This window comes from Strigops habroptila, chromosome 4 (genome assembly GCF_004027225.2).
Source record: "Strigops habroptila isolate Jane chromosome 4, bStrHab1.2.pri, whole genome shotgun sequence".
Classification (NCBI taxonomy): Eukaryota; Metazoa; Chordata; class Aves; order Psittaciformes; family Psittacidae; genus Strigops; species Strigops habroptila.
Window position 1 is genome coordinate 76,348,995 of NC_046358.1, and position 16,371 is coordinate 76,365,365.

General features: G+C 43.2%; 2 protein-coding genes across 10 annotated transcripts in view; one reads left to right on the plus strand and one right to left on the minus strand.

Moving 5' to 3' along the window:
* Positions 1-8: 8 nt before the first annotated feature.
* On the minus strand, positions 9-14,053 carry CEP20 (centrosomal protein 20). Of its 6 annotated transcripts, none has more exons than XR_003991013.1 (7): positions 11,404-14,018; positions 10,692-10,889; positions 9,448-9,532; positions 8,446-8,585; positions 6,167-6,229; positions 2,699-2,797; positions 9-78 (listed from the first exon to the last, which is right to left on the minus strand). XR_003991013.1 is itself a non-coding variant. In XM_030483347.1 (6 exons), the coding sequence occupies exons 1-6, from the start codon at positions 11,429-11,431 to the stop codon at positions 2,769-2,771; spliced, it is 546 nt and encodes a 181-aa protein (XP_030339207.1). In that variant the 5' UTR covers positions 11,432-14,018; the 3' UTR covers positions 2,414-2,768. The 6 variants fall into 6 exon arrangements, 3 of the variants coding, with proteins under 3 accessions (XP_030339207.1, XP_030339209.1, XP_030339208.1); XR_003991012.1 differs by having other exon boundaries at positions 2,699-2,800; XM_030483347.1 differs by lacking the exon at positions 9-78 and having other exon boundaries at positions 2,414-2,800.
* A 450-nt stretch (positions 14,054-14,503) lies between these two features.
* Positions 14,504-16,371, plus strand: part of ABCC1 (ATP binding cassette subfamily C member 1) — a 54,021-nt gene continuing 52,153 nt past the window's right edge. For 3 of the 4 annotated variants that reach the window (XM_030483339.1, XM_030483337.1, XM_030483338.1), the window contains exon 1: positions 14,539-14,676. In XM_030483339.1, coding sequence (XP_030339199.1) covers positions 14,629-14,676 — 48 coding nt within the window. In that variant the 5' untranslated portion in view covers positions 14,539-14,628. Of the gene's footprint in view, positions 14,677-16,371 lie in introns of all 4 variants that reach the window. The other variant, XM_030483340.1, reaches the window with a different exon arrangement.

A 16,371-nucleotide genomic window follows, 5' to 3' on the forward strand; every position in this document is an offset into this window, starting at 1 on the left:
CCCTATATAGAGGAGGAGAATCTTGTCAATGGGGAGGGGCCCTGGAAACCACGTCCTGTTGGAAAATCCTCTCAGTACCTGGGTTAAAAAGACAGCCTGAGCCAAGCACCTCGTTCGCAGCAGGGCCTAACCCTGGGCTGCTGCCCCTGCTCCGAGCCGCTCTTTAGGGTAGCAGGCTGGTTCTGGCTTTTGGAAAGGCATGAAAGGAGTGTCCCTAACTTGAAATGGGTACCCCTAACTCACAAGTTCAGAGGTTTTGCTTTTTCCTAGGATGAAACTCTTTGGCCAAGCCAATGGACCTTTAACTCCTTCCTGCCTTGGCAGCATCCTTGCCCTGGTGGCCCCCTGCGTAGAAGGGCAAAGGGTAGGTCACGATCCTGCACACTACAGGTTTTCCACCCATGACAGTGCGTTTTCTTGAGGCTAAGATTAATCCTGGAGTTCAGGGGATGCTTGGGAGAGGAGGGTTATTCCCAACGCAGCAGGGATGTGTGGGTGGAGGTTGCTCTGGGCCTCTGTGTGTTTATGTGACATCTGGAGCCTAAGGCTGGTTTAAGCCTCCTTTGCCCCTAGGGAACAAGAGGGTTGTTTCCCACCTCCCCAAGAGGATTTTCCAGCTTCTTTTGCAATCCAGTGCACAGCTCAGCTCTTGAGAAAGGACTGTAAATACTTTATCATATATAAGAAATACCTCCCTCTGTCCATAAAAGGAAGAAGAGAAGTGATAAATAGCCAAGGGGAACAGTCCCTAGGATACAGTGGAAAGAATAGGCAGCAGGCACCGTGAGCTGAGGGGAGAGGAGGACAGGGTGCTGGGATCCAGCTCTGCAAGGGTTAGGGAGTGATCTGGTCCTCGTCAAACCTTCCGCACATCCTCAAATCTTCAGTCCCCAGCTGTCCCCCCTCCTTCCCCTGCTAGTAGCCAACAGCCTTGTGCAGTAGGACCTGTGGATGGAGACATCCCGAAAAGGGAAAGCTAGGATCCTCTAGGAACTCCCATCAACGTGCCAAATACAAAATACCGAAACAACCCTCTCTCAGCAACAGACTAAATATGGTGTACACCCAAAGGATCAGAGCACAGTCCTGGGTGAAATAATTTCTCTTGACATCAATAGCCCTGTCTTCTCTGGAAAATAAACCCTCCTGGGTAAGATGGATAAGGATCATATTGGTCTCTGCCCTAAAAAAAAATACCTCTGAGTGGAGGCTGGGCTGAAAACCTCTGCTGCGACTTGGTCAAAGTAACAGCACTTGCAGGTGTGATGGACCTGTAGCCCCTTCTTCAAGCTCTGGCCAGTGGTAAACAAATTTGGGCAAAGAGGAGAGAGGGGAAGAGCATCAGGGTTTTCCCCTACATCATTTCAGAAATGTCAGGTACAGACTCATGTTCAGGTCTTTGACCAGATTTGCCAACACAGTCACACGGTCCCAGCAGTTGCAGTCTGTCCTTCCAGATGGAGGGTCAGTATCCACTGAGGTGCGGGGCTGCCACGCAACCATGCAAAGCCCTCCCAGGGCCTGAAAAGCAGCAGTGTCATATCAGACTCGTGCACGTGTGACTGTGTTGGAGCAAAGCCAAGGGAAATGATCGCCAGGACGTAAACCCAAGAAACTCGCCCTTGTTAGCAGAAAACTCCTCACAGGGTAGTTCGCCCTATTTTTAGTTTTATTTCAGTTTCTCAGTTGCAAACTTAGCTTTTAAATAGGAATATAATTAATATAAAAGAGTGAAATGCAATGGGATCCTCTGGAAATTGTGATCATTTTAACATTCATCAAAGTTATCCTAAGAAGTTCCTTTTAAACCCATGCAATGGAGTCACAAAACCAGATACATTTTAATAGTAGCTTAAAAAGGAGTGGAAATTATCCCGGCTGGTCTGCAGAGCACTGCATGTGCACGTGCAGGCTTACTGCCTGAGGAGTATGTTTAACAGAGGCAGTGGCGGAGGGTGATATATGATGTGACATTGAACGGAGCTGGAGAGTCTAAAAAATATTAGTGCTGGGACTGAAATGGTTGCACTCTGGAGCCACATGGGGCAGGAACTGATCAAGTGCAAAAGTGGTCTCCAACCTTCACTTAGAAGTTAATGTAAGAATATACTAATATAGTAGCCCAGCTGGAGTTCCCTAATTGTGGTTTGGGTTTTCTTTAAAACAAAGTCGTCTCACAATGAAAGCTGTGGATTCCCACTGGAGAATACCTTTGTGACAGCAAAATTCACTTTATTTAAAACCCCCTGATATCTTTTTTTTTTAAATTTGTTCTAATTATTTTTCTAGAAAAAATATTGAGCAGCCCTTGCTGAATTTGCACTGTAAATCTCTCCTTGCTGAATTTGCATTGTAAATATTGTACTTGGGGAAAAAACCCAGAGGAATGGAGCAGGAAAGAAACAATATTTCAGCTGCCTTACCATGGTGTAACCTGGATACAGTGGAAGGAAAAAAGAAAAGCATGGACGGAGATGTTAGTTTGTTAAATGATGTGTGTCAGGTAAGCAATTTTTTTAATGTTTTTACCTAAATTTGCCAACCATGTTTGTCTAAGCTGACAAATGTAACTGGAACTGGCAAGCACACCGGTGAGTTACCAGCTGTGTTAAGCTGTCCACTTGCAACAAGAGAGGCAGTCTGTGTCCAAACTAGAACAATTCATCATGGAAGTATTCTAACAAGGTAAAATAGTCGCCAACTGTTTAATGTTAAGCTTTGTGCTTAATGCTGGCTGCAGATCAAGTGAAGTATGTGAAGCACACAGGTCAGTTCTGAATCAGTTGGACACCAGCTGCCACTGAAAGGGTGTCTTTGCAAGTGTGAACAAATATTTTGGGGTTTTTTTTCCTAATCACCCAATGATAATCGCTCCTCCGGAAAACTGATCAACTGACGCCAAGATTCAGCTTGATACAAAGGGCGCTCAGGAAGGAAAGCGTAACCGAGTCCCTGGAGCGTGTTGATAAAGCTTAGAAAAAAATTTCTCTTGTGCATGACAGAAACTAATACCTCTGAAACAGCACGGATGCTGTGGAGTGTATAGTCAGTTTCCTCTGATTCTAGGGGAGAACAGAAATTTGGTTTTAACGAATTTGTTTTTAATCTTGTGAGTTAAGTTCTTCTAAAGTGCTTTCCAGCTCTGATACCCACACCAAACTTCACTGGCTCCTTGTCACCTTCACTTGTGATACCATGCTTAGACAACAGCCTCTTTTAACATAGTTCCCTCTGTAACAGTCTGAGTTACAGTGTTCTACCTCAAAAAAACCTCAGAAATGCATTTTGCTCATCAAAGCCCCCAAACTGTGACACGCTTATATACATATATATATATATTTTTTTTTCTTTCTGATGTCAGTAGGACCAAGGGCAGTTAATGCAAGACATCACAGTCTGTAATGAAGCTAGATGGCGCTTCTTAAATTATTGGAGAAAACAATTTTTGTGCATGCTCACCTATGTGGCAATTTTGCCTAAAACCTGAAGCTGAGATGTGAGGATTGTGAATTATTTTCATCTAAATACTGACCTTGCTTAGCTTGAACTTTTAAGGAATGACTTTTTTAGGGAAGTGCAGCCATATTGCACAGGCGTTGGAATTCGTCTTCATCTGTTAGCAAGTAGACATTCATAGGATGTGCTACGTCTGCATCTTTAAAGATGCTCTGATATTACATGTACTGTCAGGATAAACCATTAATAATGTGATTAAACCAGTATGTTTTAATAGAAATATTTCAAAGCTTTGTTGTACAAATAAGTATCAGGGAAATACACTTTAATCTGTTTGTAATTTGCTTGTACAATGGCTATACTTTGAAACAAGAAATTGTCCTAATCTGGACTGTGAGGGTATTAGAGAATTAGATGAAGCACATGTTGCACCAAGAGCAAATGGTCCAGCTTCCACCCACCATCTCAGCGCAGGATCCTGACAAGGGGCTGAAGCAACCATCCCCTAAGAAAATAGTCCCAAGATTCCCTTGGTCTTAAATAGATTTCTTCTCTGATTTCAGCTATTCCTTCTAGTCAAAGCTCAGTGAAGGACATCCTTGTAACAGCCTCTGCTGTCACGGCTGTGGAGACCATGAGTCTGCTGAGCTGTAGGTTTGGGAAAGGGCAAGTACCAAACAAACAGCCCTTTGCCGCCTCCAACCAGAACAAAAATTGTATTTAACTTCTACCATGAAAGATCCATTATTTCCCAGGAAGCTCCATGGCACCTGGGCAGCTCCTGTATGATCTGTGGTGGGAAGACAGAAAGCATATGCAATGGCTTGGGTTACACTGGAGGATTTGCACAACATAGAAGGTTAGAGCTTCTGTGTTACCCAGAGCCTTTTTCCTTGCCCTTGAAAAGACAATTCATATATGTATCAATTTGATCCACTGGTTTATGGAAAAACGGGGGTCTAGCAGTTAACCTCTGGAAAATCAAAGTTAAAAATTCAGAGATTTCTGTGGCCAGAGCAATCATGTCTGCATTGTTCAAAAGCTCATTTTTGCAACTTCCCATAGAGGCACTTTTAGCTCATTTAAAATGAACGTAATTCACAAATAACACTTTAGACCATTTTTCTACTGGATTTATAGACAGAGAAACTGAGAGATCAGTGATTGTGAATACTTGCACTGATGTGGTGTGAAGGACCCTAGTAATGAGGCAGAGTCCCACAGTGGTAGTTTTTACACAGATGGCTTTTCAGCCGAGTGGTTGAACCTGATGATGGTGCAAACACGTTTGCACAGAGCAAGCATTGAGGGCATAGAGACAAATTTGCTTGTCTGACCCAGTGGTCAGACAATTCTAATCAATCTATCAATTCTAATTGATAAAAAGCTACAAAAGACTTAAAGATGGATGTGATTGAGGTGTATTTGCAAACACATCTCCTCCCCTCCTGGCAACAGGCCTGAGATACTTATATATCAGGATATGGGGAGCTGGCAGTATTGCCAGTCACACAAAGGGGGTGAGCTCACTACTGAGGCTTCAAATGGATAAATGCAACTTTTCTTTTCGACATACAGCTCTTCTCTGCAGTTTCACATCAGAGCAGAGGCTAGGCTGCTTAACAAATAAAAAACCACCTATAATGCCGACTGGGTCAGATCAAGATAAAAGCAGAACTTTGCAGTCAAAGTCAAAAAACCCCTGTACAACCCAGGGTCCTTTCACTTAAACTCGCAAACTGCATGTCCTCTTATTCTATTTCCCTGCTTACTGTACCATTTATCTAACAAGTAAGATTTTTAAGAATGCAACCCTAAAATGTATTTATACAAAACTCCTCTGTCATTTGAAACATTAAAATCTATACATTTTGTTAAAATAAGTAGCTAATCTGTTATTTCTGACATACCCCTGTAAGTTTGGCTCTTAAAATAAATTCCCATTTCAAAACATGTAAACACCTTGGCTAAAAAAAGTTCTGGGGATCAGTAATCTGTTATCAACTTTATTTTTAGCTTTACCTGATTGAGTGTCATGTCTTTTGGGGAAAAAAACAGAAGTTTCTCTCCTTCCTTGTGTAAGTGTTACACAGCTTATAGAGACTCCAGATGGAAAAGACTTACCCTCATGTGTTCGTTGGCATTAAGATAAATATAGTCTGCATTTCCGGAGAATTAAAACCATCTATTCCTCTAAAGCACTTTAATTTTCTATCCAACTTTATTTTCCCATACTTATCTGAAAGTAGCAGTTTTTTCTTTTAAAAGCATGATTAAAATATTTAAGTTGAACAGTTTAAAAATTCCACACTGAATAAAATAGAAAAAATTTTATCCAGAAATACAGGATGGACACACAAACACATAACAAATAAAGTGCACAAGCGGTAAGTTGTCTGATACATTTTTATAAAGTAAACCCATTTTTACAAAGTACATTTTTAGGCCAAATTCTAGAGACAGGCCTCACTAATCTGACTTCCTATGCAGTTTTCCTTCTATCAGCACTGGAGAAAGAGAGCCTTTGCTAGCATTTTTTTCATTGACAGTATGTATGACTCGGTCATCCTGTCTCATGGGTAGATCTAACAAGCTGAAATGGTCCCACTGGACAGATTGGGGAAATACATGCAAAGAAGAATTTCCTAAATTAACTCTTCCAGAACTTTACATGAGAAATTAGCACACAAAAGATATCATCTGTTTATACTTCGTATAACAACGGGCTCTTCGATGCTTGTGCCAGCCGTCCTTCCTGGTTCTGGAATTCTATCTGAAAATGAAACACACATACTCTCATGCAGCTGGACATCCAAAGGTGTAAGTGTTATTTTCTATTATTATCAACTTTGATACAGAATATTGTCATAGGAAACTCTGGCAACTTTACAAATAAATGTTTCCATGCAACTATATGAGGTAAGAGCTTTGCATTACTAAAGGTTAGATTCCAGACAACTTCCAACCTGGCTACAGTGAATGAAGTAACAGAAACACCAGAGTCTACATGTTTTATCAGGATCCCTGGTCTGTTGGAATATTCATTCAACTACATAAGCAAACAACTTCTAATATGGAAAGCAAGTTGGTGTTAAATATGAGACTTGGTGGGTTGAGTTTATGAATGGATAGATTACCTGAATATGCAGCCTAATCAAAATAGCTAGATATTTAGTATTTTAAACCCACTGCCTTTAGGTCTCTGCACACAAATTCCACAGACACATGCAGAAAGTAGTTTCAGACTATCGTTACTTAAAGGTTAAAAGCCTTAAAGCTGTTCTGTTGTTGTTTAGTTCAAAAAGCAATATACTGTCATGTCTTATGATTAATCCTGAGTTTTGAGACTAACTCTGAACTAAATCCCCACATGAAATTATATTGGTGCCAACAGGGAAAGGTGACCCTGCACAAAGTCAATTTCAGAACTGAGGTACAAAGGTATACTTCAGAAACAGTTCTTCTACACATTGAGTTTAAAAAAAAACATAATTTAGAAATTTCTGATAGGAATAATATTTCTAACAAAGTGATAATTCATAACAGTTTTGGTATTGAAATTTCCTTTCTTCAGCCCCCCCTTCTGGCAGGAGAGAAACAACATTGTCTCAATTAATTAACTGTTAAGGTGTTCAGTACTTCTCTCACACTTTTTAGATGTCAATAATATCTCAGGCCTCGTATTTTTCAAATTTTTGGATACAACATAAATAGTTGATAGTACTAATGCAACAGTACTAAAATCTCACATTAGAAAGTGACAGGCCAAGCAGACTCTTTGAAGGAAAAAACTGGACCAATAATCCCTTTCATTCTGTAGCTTAGGTGTTATTAATTGTAGCCAGTCAAAAAGCAGACCAGAAAAGGAAAATAAAGATTTAGCAGTGTTCTGCCATGGAGCAATGAACTCGGAACTTAAGCTTCTGCAGTCAAGGGCATGTGAATTATGTCCTCAGCAAAGGTTTATGCCCATATACAGAACTGACAGCCGAAGTGTTAAGAATTTCCTATAGAAATTAGTTAATTTAGAGCAGATAAAAAACAAAGAGATACACCCACTATTTAATGTATTTTACTGAGAATTGAGGTTAAATTCTTGTATTAAATTCCCAGTGTAGTAAGACTGTCTCTAGCTGACCCATTCCAGATATGTAATAGTATAAGGGAGTACAATTTGGCCACTTTAACTTTTAGGGAAAAGGTAAAGCAATCTGGTGGATGACCTTTCTGCTCCTGAGAACTGGAATATTCCTATTTTCTGGTCTTTACCAGCAATGGCAGAGCAGTAAACCTTGTTTGTAAAAGCATACATGGCACGACAGGTATTCTACCATCTACAAATCAGAATAGCACTGCTGTTTGGTTTAAATGAGTTTTCTAACAGTCCAAAAGTCTTAACAGTATAAAGCTAAACAATTAGGTTTTTCTCCCCTTCCCACTAGTATCTAACAAGTAGCTACAGCTACCACAAGGTAACAGGAGTGTTACAGTACCTTACACTGTTGAAAACTTATAGAAATTCAGCTGTCTGCAGTATTTAAAAATGTCTGGTTTATAAATAAAATACATTCCCATGTAAGAGGAAGTTCCACCAGTGACACATTTGAAGGCCAATCAAGCACTTCCAAGGGCAATTGGCACACCATTAGCATACTAGCAGAGAGCAGCAGAGTTGGTGTTAAGTTGGTCACTTATTTGAACAAAGGCACATATAAAGAGTCTTTCTTGAGTTAGATACAGTAGGACCTTTCTTAAATGAATACATGAGCAACTAGTATGGTAAGGTCACACAGCTTAATGCTATTTTTGAAGTATAAACATCATTCTGCTGAAGAATTTTTCTTACAAGAGAGACATCACTTCAAAGCATTCCTTGCACAGAAGAGGAGGTACAGTGTGTTCATCTGCATGTTTATGCTGTTACAAGCATAGGTACCATATAGAAAATCTCATCACAAATAAAACTAGCAAAATTGACATGACACCCACCTTTTTGAGTTCTCTCAGTAGGTGGTTTGCCAAGGTTCTGCTTTGGATAATTCAGCAAAGACACTCTGGGGAGGGTATTCTGAGTACTTTCTTCTTTGCCATCATGTAAGAAATGAGAGAGAATTCCATACAAGAGAGGTCTGCTTAAGAGAGAAATGACAAAACCAGTCTATGAAATACTGAGCATTAAAAATATGCACTTCTTAGACCTTAACGTTTACTTCTAGAATATGTACAGATGTCTGTACATATGTGTATATATGTGTACATATATATGTAAATACATTATGTCAAGTATCATTATATAAATAAGCACAGACCTAAGCCCCCCCTGAACATCAGCACGCTCTTAAAATGGTTGCACTAAGAGACCCTCTCAGCTAAACTCCAGATCCCCTGTAGGTGAAGAACCGGAGCATGCTTAGCACAAGAACACAGATCCACATTCTCACTTGTGCAGTATGAAGGATCAGACTTCGGCAGGCCCAGTCCACCACTGCACAAACAAAACTTGATTCTTCCCAAGCACCTGACAGATTCTGACAGCACAAGCTACAAAAAACACTGGATGTGTTTAAAGCGGCTTAAGTACCCTAGCTCATTAATGCAGTTGTATCGAAGCACTGAATTTGTATCTAATCAAAGAGTACAATAATCTTTTTATTGCTCTACAAAGCAATCCACTGATTTGCAAAGAGTATATCTGTTTTCTACTTCTGACTGTAAGAAAGACTATACTGATAAGAGACTTGTGTTTTGGCATGCAAGTACACTATCTGGAGAAGGCTATAGAGTTAGCAGAATTAAATGTTAGTCTGGTGCATGTCTGAAAATGGCCCTATGTACGTTTGACATTGTGAATTTTAATCCAGCATGTTAAAGCAGGCATTTGATTAGTCACATTTCAATTGGTGAGATCATGTATATGTGATTTACAACAACCCTAAGGAGAAAAATATATGCAAACCAGAATATACTGTGCATTCCAAAATCACTCCTTACACTGATTTTCCATTTGTGTCTTCAACTATGTTCAGCTCTTTGGCAAGAAACTGTCTATCCAAGGGCACTTCAGGCTGGCCAGACTCTGGAAAAATTATTAAGACTGGTAAGAAAAATATCATCAATTAACAGAAGATTTCAAAAGAGAATGAGAACACACAGCTCCTTTTTAGACTATTAATATCTAACATACGTATACTGTAATTCCAGGGAACTCACTTAACCGTTAGTGCTTCATATTCATATAATTTACATGGCATATTACGATTTTTATCTTCACTCTAAAGAAATCTAACAAAAAATACTAAAGAAGGCTTACATTATAATCAGGCAAACAACTCTCTCTCTAAAGAAGTACTGTTATCAGATTCCATATGTTAAGTACTATACAGACTGTCTCCATTCCCTCTTGTCAAGGGGGAGTGAAATATATAAAATCATTAAATAGTATATGTAATTACCGTATCTAAGCAGAACTATAGAACTTCAAATTTCAAACACAGTTAGCCATACCTGCAAAGATAAGTAAGTGCTGTACCACATAAATTACAGCTACTCTTTTGATGTTGTAAACAGCTCTCAAATACTGGCATTTTTTTTAGAACAGCCAGAAGCAGTAGTGCTTAACTGCAGTTGTTAAAAAATACCGATCTTCTTCTTACACTTGTTATTTAAGCTGAGGATATCTAACAAGACTTCTGATAAATTCTATATGTATGAATTGCCAGAATTGCTAAAATTCAGACTCTCATCTACTTTATGTACATTTTACTTTAATTTTTTCTTCAAATAAATTTTGTTCATTTGTAGGCTGTTGTTTTGGTTTGGTTTTGGTTTTTTTTTACCAAAATGCCAATGAGATAAAAATGTGATATATGCTTCAAAAATAGTTAGCAATTTTCCAAGACAAAAGCAAAGATTTCGAGAAAGGTATTTTGATTTTGGAGGCTGCTAGCAGGTTTTCTTGTTCTTGCATCAACTGTTCCTGCATCAACTACTCTGTCAAAGCACTTACCTCAAGGAAAAGGAACAAAGAGTGTTCTTGAAAATTAATTGTATGACTAGGCTTAATGCTACGAGTAAAGCTGCGGAGAAAGAGTATTTGTGTTGTATTTATTTAGAAGAGAAGACAAAACTCTGCAGCTTGGTCCCACTTATGAATTTCATAGTGTCAATGGAATTACTCAACCGAACAGCAGATGTCTGTTAATACAGTGATGACAACAAAAATTCAGCCCCAATACCTGCAGTTAAAACAGATGCTGCGTAATTATATTTGTTATACTCCAGGTATTCACGAATTAGTTCGTTGATTAAAAGATTTTCACGAGACAGCGGTGGACGTGGTTCACTCTGGTCATCCAGTGCATTAAAAACTTCAGCTCTGATCCTTGCTTTTATTTGTCCAAGAGCACCTCTTTTTTCCAGTGTGTCCTTTAAAACTATTACCATAAAAAGGTCTGTTAATATAAAGCCAAACTTATCCAAGCAGCATTCTTATTATCTACAATATAAACACAGCTTTGGCATATTCACAGGGAAAGAAAGATAAGATATCTGCACCTGTGCATATGCCAGTAGGTAACAACAGTAGGAACGTTACAGGTAACTATTAAGCCTTCAAAGAAGCCACCCACAATTATACTTTTTTTTTGTTGTAAACATACATTCTAGCAATTTCGGAAGTGGGATGTAACTGAATCAAGATGCTTGTAACGAGTGAAAACCAGACCAAGATCAACGCTAAAGGCAGATTGTGTGGACGCTGAAGGACGTTTCTTCTGCGGCTCCACAACAGGCGGTGCGAGGAGCCGACGGCCCTCCTTAGCACCCGGGGCGACTACGCGACCCAGCCAGGTGTACAATGGCAGCCCGGCCGCCCGCCCCTTCGGTGGCCCGAAGTGCCTCCACCACGGCCAGAACTCCCCACCCCTCCAACACCCCCCCGACCACAACCTGCTTTGAGCTCCGCTACCGTCGCCATAGCCCAACGGCCGCGCCCAGGACCCGGATGAGACAGCCCAGCGGCGGCGGGCGGCCACTGCGCAGGCGCGGTGCTGGGAGGCGGGAGCGGGTGGGGCGAGCGCGCTTCGCCTGAGGAGCCGGTGGCTGGGGGGGTTTTCCCCGCGCCTGGGGCTTCCCGGCTTTAGGGCGCTCCCCTGTGCTGCCGGGATGTCCCCTGCGCAGGTTCAAGCCGGGATAAAGTAACCGGGAGTCCTTGCGTGGTGTAGATGGAGTTATCGTTCGGTATCCTGCCTGCGGCTCAGTCTTGTTAGCTGGGGCGAGGGGGAACGGGCGGTGTTTGAGGGTTGTGGTACTTTATCCTCTTTCTAATTACAAACGTTGTCAATGATGTGCTTTATTTGGAGGGGAAAAAAAAAAAGAAAAAGAAAGGGCAAAAGTGAAATTTGGAGAATGATTGAGACTTTCTCCCTGATGTGTGGCAGTTTTGTACTGAGTCCCTGAAAGATGAACTTTTAATTAAAAGGACTCACCAAAGAGGAGCTTTTAATTAAAAAGGACCTGCCAAAATGTAACCGAATACCGGCGTTTCGCAAGCGTGTGAGAATCCCTGGTGTGACTGGAGACACGCGTGTGTGCTTCACGTTGCTGGGATGAGTCGACTGTTTTTGTGAATGTATGAAGCGTTTCCCAAAGGAAATGCAGCCAATGTGGATGAACAAACTGGATTTGTCATGGTCTAGATGGAGCAGCCTGCTTGGGCTTGCAGGAAAATGTGAGTCTTCTTAAGCAGTAAACCACTTATAGCCTTGAACTGTGGGGTGGGGTTTGTTGGGTTTTTTTTTTTGTTTGTTTATTTGGTTGGGGTGTTTTACATTTCCTCTCAAAGCAAATATTTATTACGAGCTTCCAAAGAATTTCTGGCAGGGGGGCAATAAATAAAATTAATGAAAAAAAGAAGTCTTTGGAAGGAATGGAATGGTGAAGTTACAATGGCAAAGTTAATCTGTGCTTTAACGCAGCATGAACTTGCACTGAGTCAGCAGCAGTAAGTGCCTCTGCCTATCCCAAGTCTGCTGCCCAGCTCCCCAGTGCAACTGGTGATGAAGGACTGCTTACCTAACACGCACCGAGTTTTCACAGTCAAAGCATTTTTCTCTGCATCCTTCCAAAGTTCTCCATGCTGTTGTGGGTCACTGTTCTATTACATCTAACTTCCAGTTGATAAGTTGTTGCTGTTTTCCACCCTGTATTAAATTTCTGCTGTATCATTTTGTCGTGGTATAAACTGTAAGTTTATATTCTGTTGTTGCACACAGAATATGTGTAAAACTGTAAACTCATAGAAGTTAAATTTTTTTCTGGTTTACTGTCTTTTCAATGATGCTATTAAAAAGGAAAAGCTCTTCCTACAGGGCTACTAAATAACACAAGCAGCTATGGGATAGCTTGTAATATTTGTCAGAGTTATTATTATTATTCATATGTGATGCAAAGTAGCCAGGAAAAAAAAGTATTCCTTAGAGCTGAGGGGCAGTAGGATAAGAGATGTGGGAGGCTGTGATAGAACTTTTTCAACAGGAGTCATAGTGAGCATTGAGACATCAAAAAACAACCCACCAACGTATTTACTATGATTTTAAGATGAATGTAAAGATGAATGCGCAAAACAGGACAAATATTCTTAGTAAAAATAAGGGGAATCAAATGTCAATGTTTAACTGTTCTCTTACAATACTATGAAGATTTTAACTTGGTATGCACTAAGGTATGGGTTAAACTGACACGAACTTTTGCACTTTTGACACCCAATTTGTTTGGTTTGATCTTTCTGTGATGATATTGGTCAGCTCATCATGGCATACGTGATCTCAGTGGAGGCTGACCTCTGTTGCTGCTCCTCAACCTGACACCCTGGGAATGAGAGATCCAGAGGCACAGACCAGGATTGCTGCAGTTGGATGAATAGCATGACCACAGCCAACCACCAGCACAGCTCCAAAACTGCAGTGCAGGCATGCAGGTGAGTAAAGAAGCAAACTATGATATGTTCTTCGTATGTGATGCTTGCATTTTAGTTACGCATTAGACAAACAAGACCTGTCTCTCTTCTGACAACTTTGTCTCTTCTGACAAATTTGTCCGTTACCATAATTGCTCTGGATGCAAAATAACATTTAAAATTGAGATTCTTTATGTAGCTCATGTAATTAAAGGTTTCAGGTGTTTTTCTTAAGGGTAGTATGTAACCACTCTGCTCTTTCCTGCAGGGTGTGACGCCATTCTGACGTATGTGCCATCTATGCTCCAGCTGGTGTTTTCTGGTGTGTCAGATAGTCAGCTGAGCATGGATGCCGTCTGTGGGCTTAACCGATGCATTTTGAATGGGTTGTGAAGAGTGCACCATGAGACACAGCCAAACACAGCTTTAGGGGCTGTGCAGTTATTTCAACCAGTACATAGTCTGGTGCAAACTAAGTTGTGGATGAAGCCGTTTAGGTTCAGTTCATGCTAGTCAACTCGAACTAGTTCAGGGCTTTGAAACCAGTTTAACTGGTTCACGTTGAGAAGTGAACTATTTGAAGGTGAGCGAGGGCTTTCACTGTGTCCTTCCCCGAGGACGATGCCTTGGCTCGGGCCCGCGGTGCCTCTCCATGGGGGGGTGCATGGGGTCCCTGTAACCAGTGCCCGGAGCAGAGGCATGCCGCGGTGCGCGCCGGTGGCCTTGCAGGCAGCCGCGGCCGGCGGTGCGGGTAGGAGGTGCGCGACCCGGAAGGCTGCTGGAGGAAGGCGAGGCGGGGGTGCGCCGAGGGGGGCAACGCTTCCGCCCCGGCGAGGCTGCCGGCGGCGCGGGGCGTCCTGAGCCAAACACAGGCATGTGTTGGGCTCCAGCCGAGCTCGCAGCCTCGGGGCCCGTCCTCGCCCCGGGTGGGGGCACGGGCTGCCGCGCGTGCGGAGGCGATGGGCGCTCCGCGGGACGCCGCCGCCGGGCTGGGCTGGGGGGCGCAGTTCCGTGCCGCCCGCCCCCGCCAAGGCGGGGCTGCGCAGCGCCGGCGGCGGCGGCGCTGGGGCTCGGCATCCCCGTGACCGCGGAGCCAATCAGGCCGCCGTGCTGGCGCTGCCGGCCCGTCTCCGCCCGCCGCCGCCCGGCCACGGAGAGGTGCGGAGGGGGAAGCGCAGCGCTGCCGCGGGAGCCCGCGGTCGTTTACGCCGCGCCCCATGGGGATCGAGAGCTTCTGCAGCGTGGACGCCTACGAGCCCTTCTGGGTGAGCGGGATGGGGTTATGGGGTCTCAGCTCGGCGGTGGCTGCTGCCGGTGCCGGCACTGAAGGATGGTGGGGAGCCGGTTGGGACGAGGGTGGTCGCGGGTCGCCGGCCTCCGGCGGAGCTCGAGGGGGCTGCCCCCGGCGGCGGGGGAGCTGGACCCTCCCGCGCCGGCGCTCTCCGTGGGCAGAGCTCGGGGGTCTGCGGCGCGCCCCGGCCGTGCGCCAGCCCCGTTGCCCCCAGCGGTGCGTGCGTGATACGCCGGCGTGAAGCGGCCTTGGGCTGCGTGGAGGGATAGGGCCGTGGCTGGGGGCTCGCGGGTCTCTGGCTGTGTTCGGTGTCCCCGCTCCCGGGTCGCAGAGCGGGACCTGGCGTGCCTCATGTGCGGGGTTTCCAGCAGGGAAATAAAATTCTTGCGGGGGGAACGGGTGAGCGAGCGCTTGCCTGGGAGACGGGAAACGAGTTCCTGAGTGACCCGCGTTTGACTGCTTGTCTGCGTTACTCAGACTGTGCGGGTAGTAACGGTGACTGGCTGCTGCCATCGTACTGAAGCGGCATGCTGTACTGGGAAGGAGGCCAAAGATACGCTTTCTGCGGGCTAGCAGCTGTATCGCGTGTTTGCATAGCGATATTTTTGCTCTTCCTTAACGAAGAGTGGTGAGTGCAGCCTGTTGTAGGTGAAGTGAAAACCAGCTGTGCAAAGGAGGGTGGTGTGGAAACGTTGAAGAGTGGGTCTTGGTCAGTGGAGACAGGGTGTTCCTCTGCAGAAGTGAACAGGTGCTAGCAGCAGAAAGGCCTCTGGGAGGGCAGAGAGGCAGTGAAAATCCTTCTGAGGGGGAAATGGGTTGTATGGAAAAGGAGGTTTTGTGGAGGAAAGGAGGACAGAGAGCTGGAAGTTGGGAAAAAAAAACGTGGGGCTACTGAAGACAATGTAGGGCTCAGAGGAAAACATGGATTTTCACAGACTGCTCAAAGAACTCACGTGTTCATCGGATATTTGCCAAAACCAGCATTGAGCTAATGAACAGCCTTACTAGTAAAATAAAATTGGATGTCTCAACACATGCTATTGTGCTGTTTGTCTCAAGAACTGTTAAGATATTACTCAGCAGATATTTTAAAAATCATTAGGACTTCAAGACACTTAGCTTTTCCAACTGTTCCAAAGTGACTCTCACCTCCTGTTACATTCCTTGTAATGTAATAGCATCTTTTCAGCTAATTTTGAGGTTTCTCAGAATGGGTTAAATTACAAGTTGTCGTCAGATGTATCATTTCCATTTCCTAGAATGAGACATTTTCTTTTGGAGAGCTTTAGGGAATACATGTTTCAGAACTTGGTTTATGGAAAAACTTGAGAAAAAGAGTTTCCAGTTCTTTGACTTGGGGGATTGAAACATTAGGTAGAAACAAGATCTACACTTAGGATGTTGGAAACAACTAGTTTATATAGGATTTCTGATGGCAGATTCTTTTATTATGAAAGCACTTTTCTTGTACAGCCATTTCTGCTGGGTCATAACTACTTCACACATTTTTTTCACTAGTTGCATTGGTTCCCAAGAACATAGATGACTTTGTGATTTGTCATCCTTCTCCAAATCATGTGGAGTCTGCCTTTTGTTTCTTCCAGCTAAAGATCCTGTGATTGTGGTTGGTTGAGTTTTGGATTCTTCTAATCCTGCAAAAGAACAATTG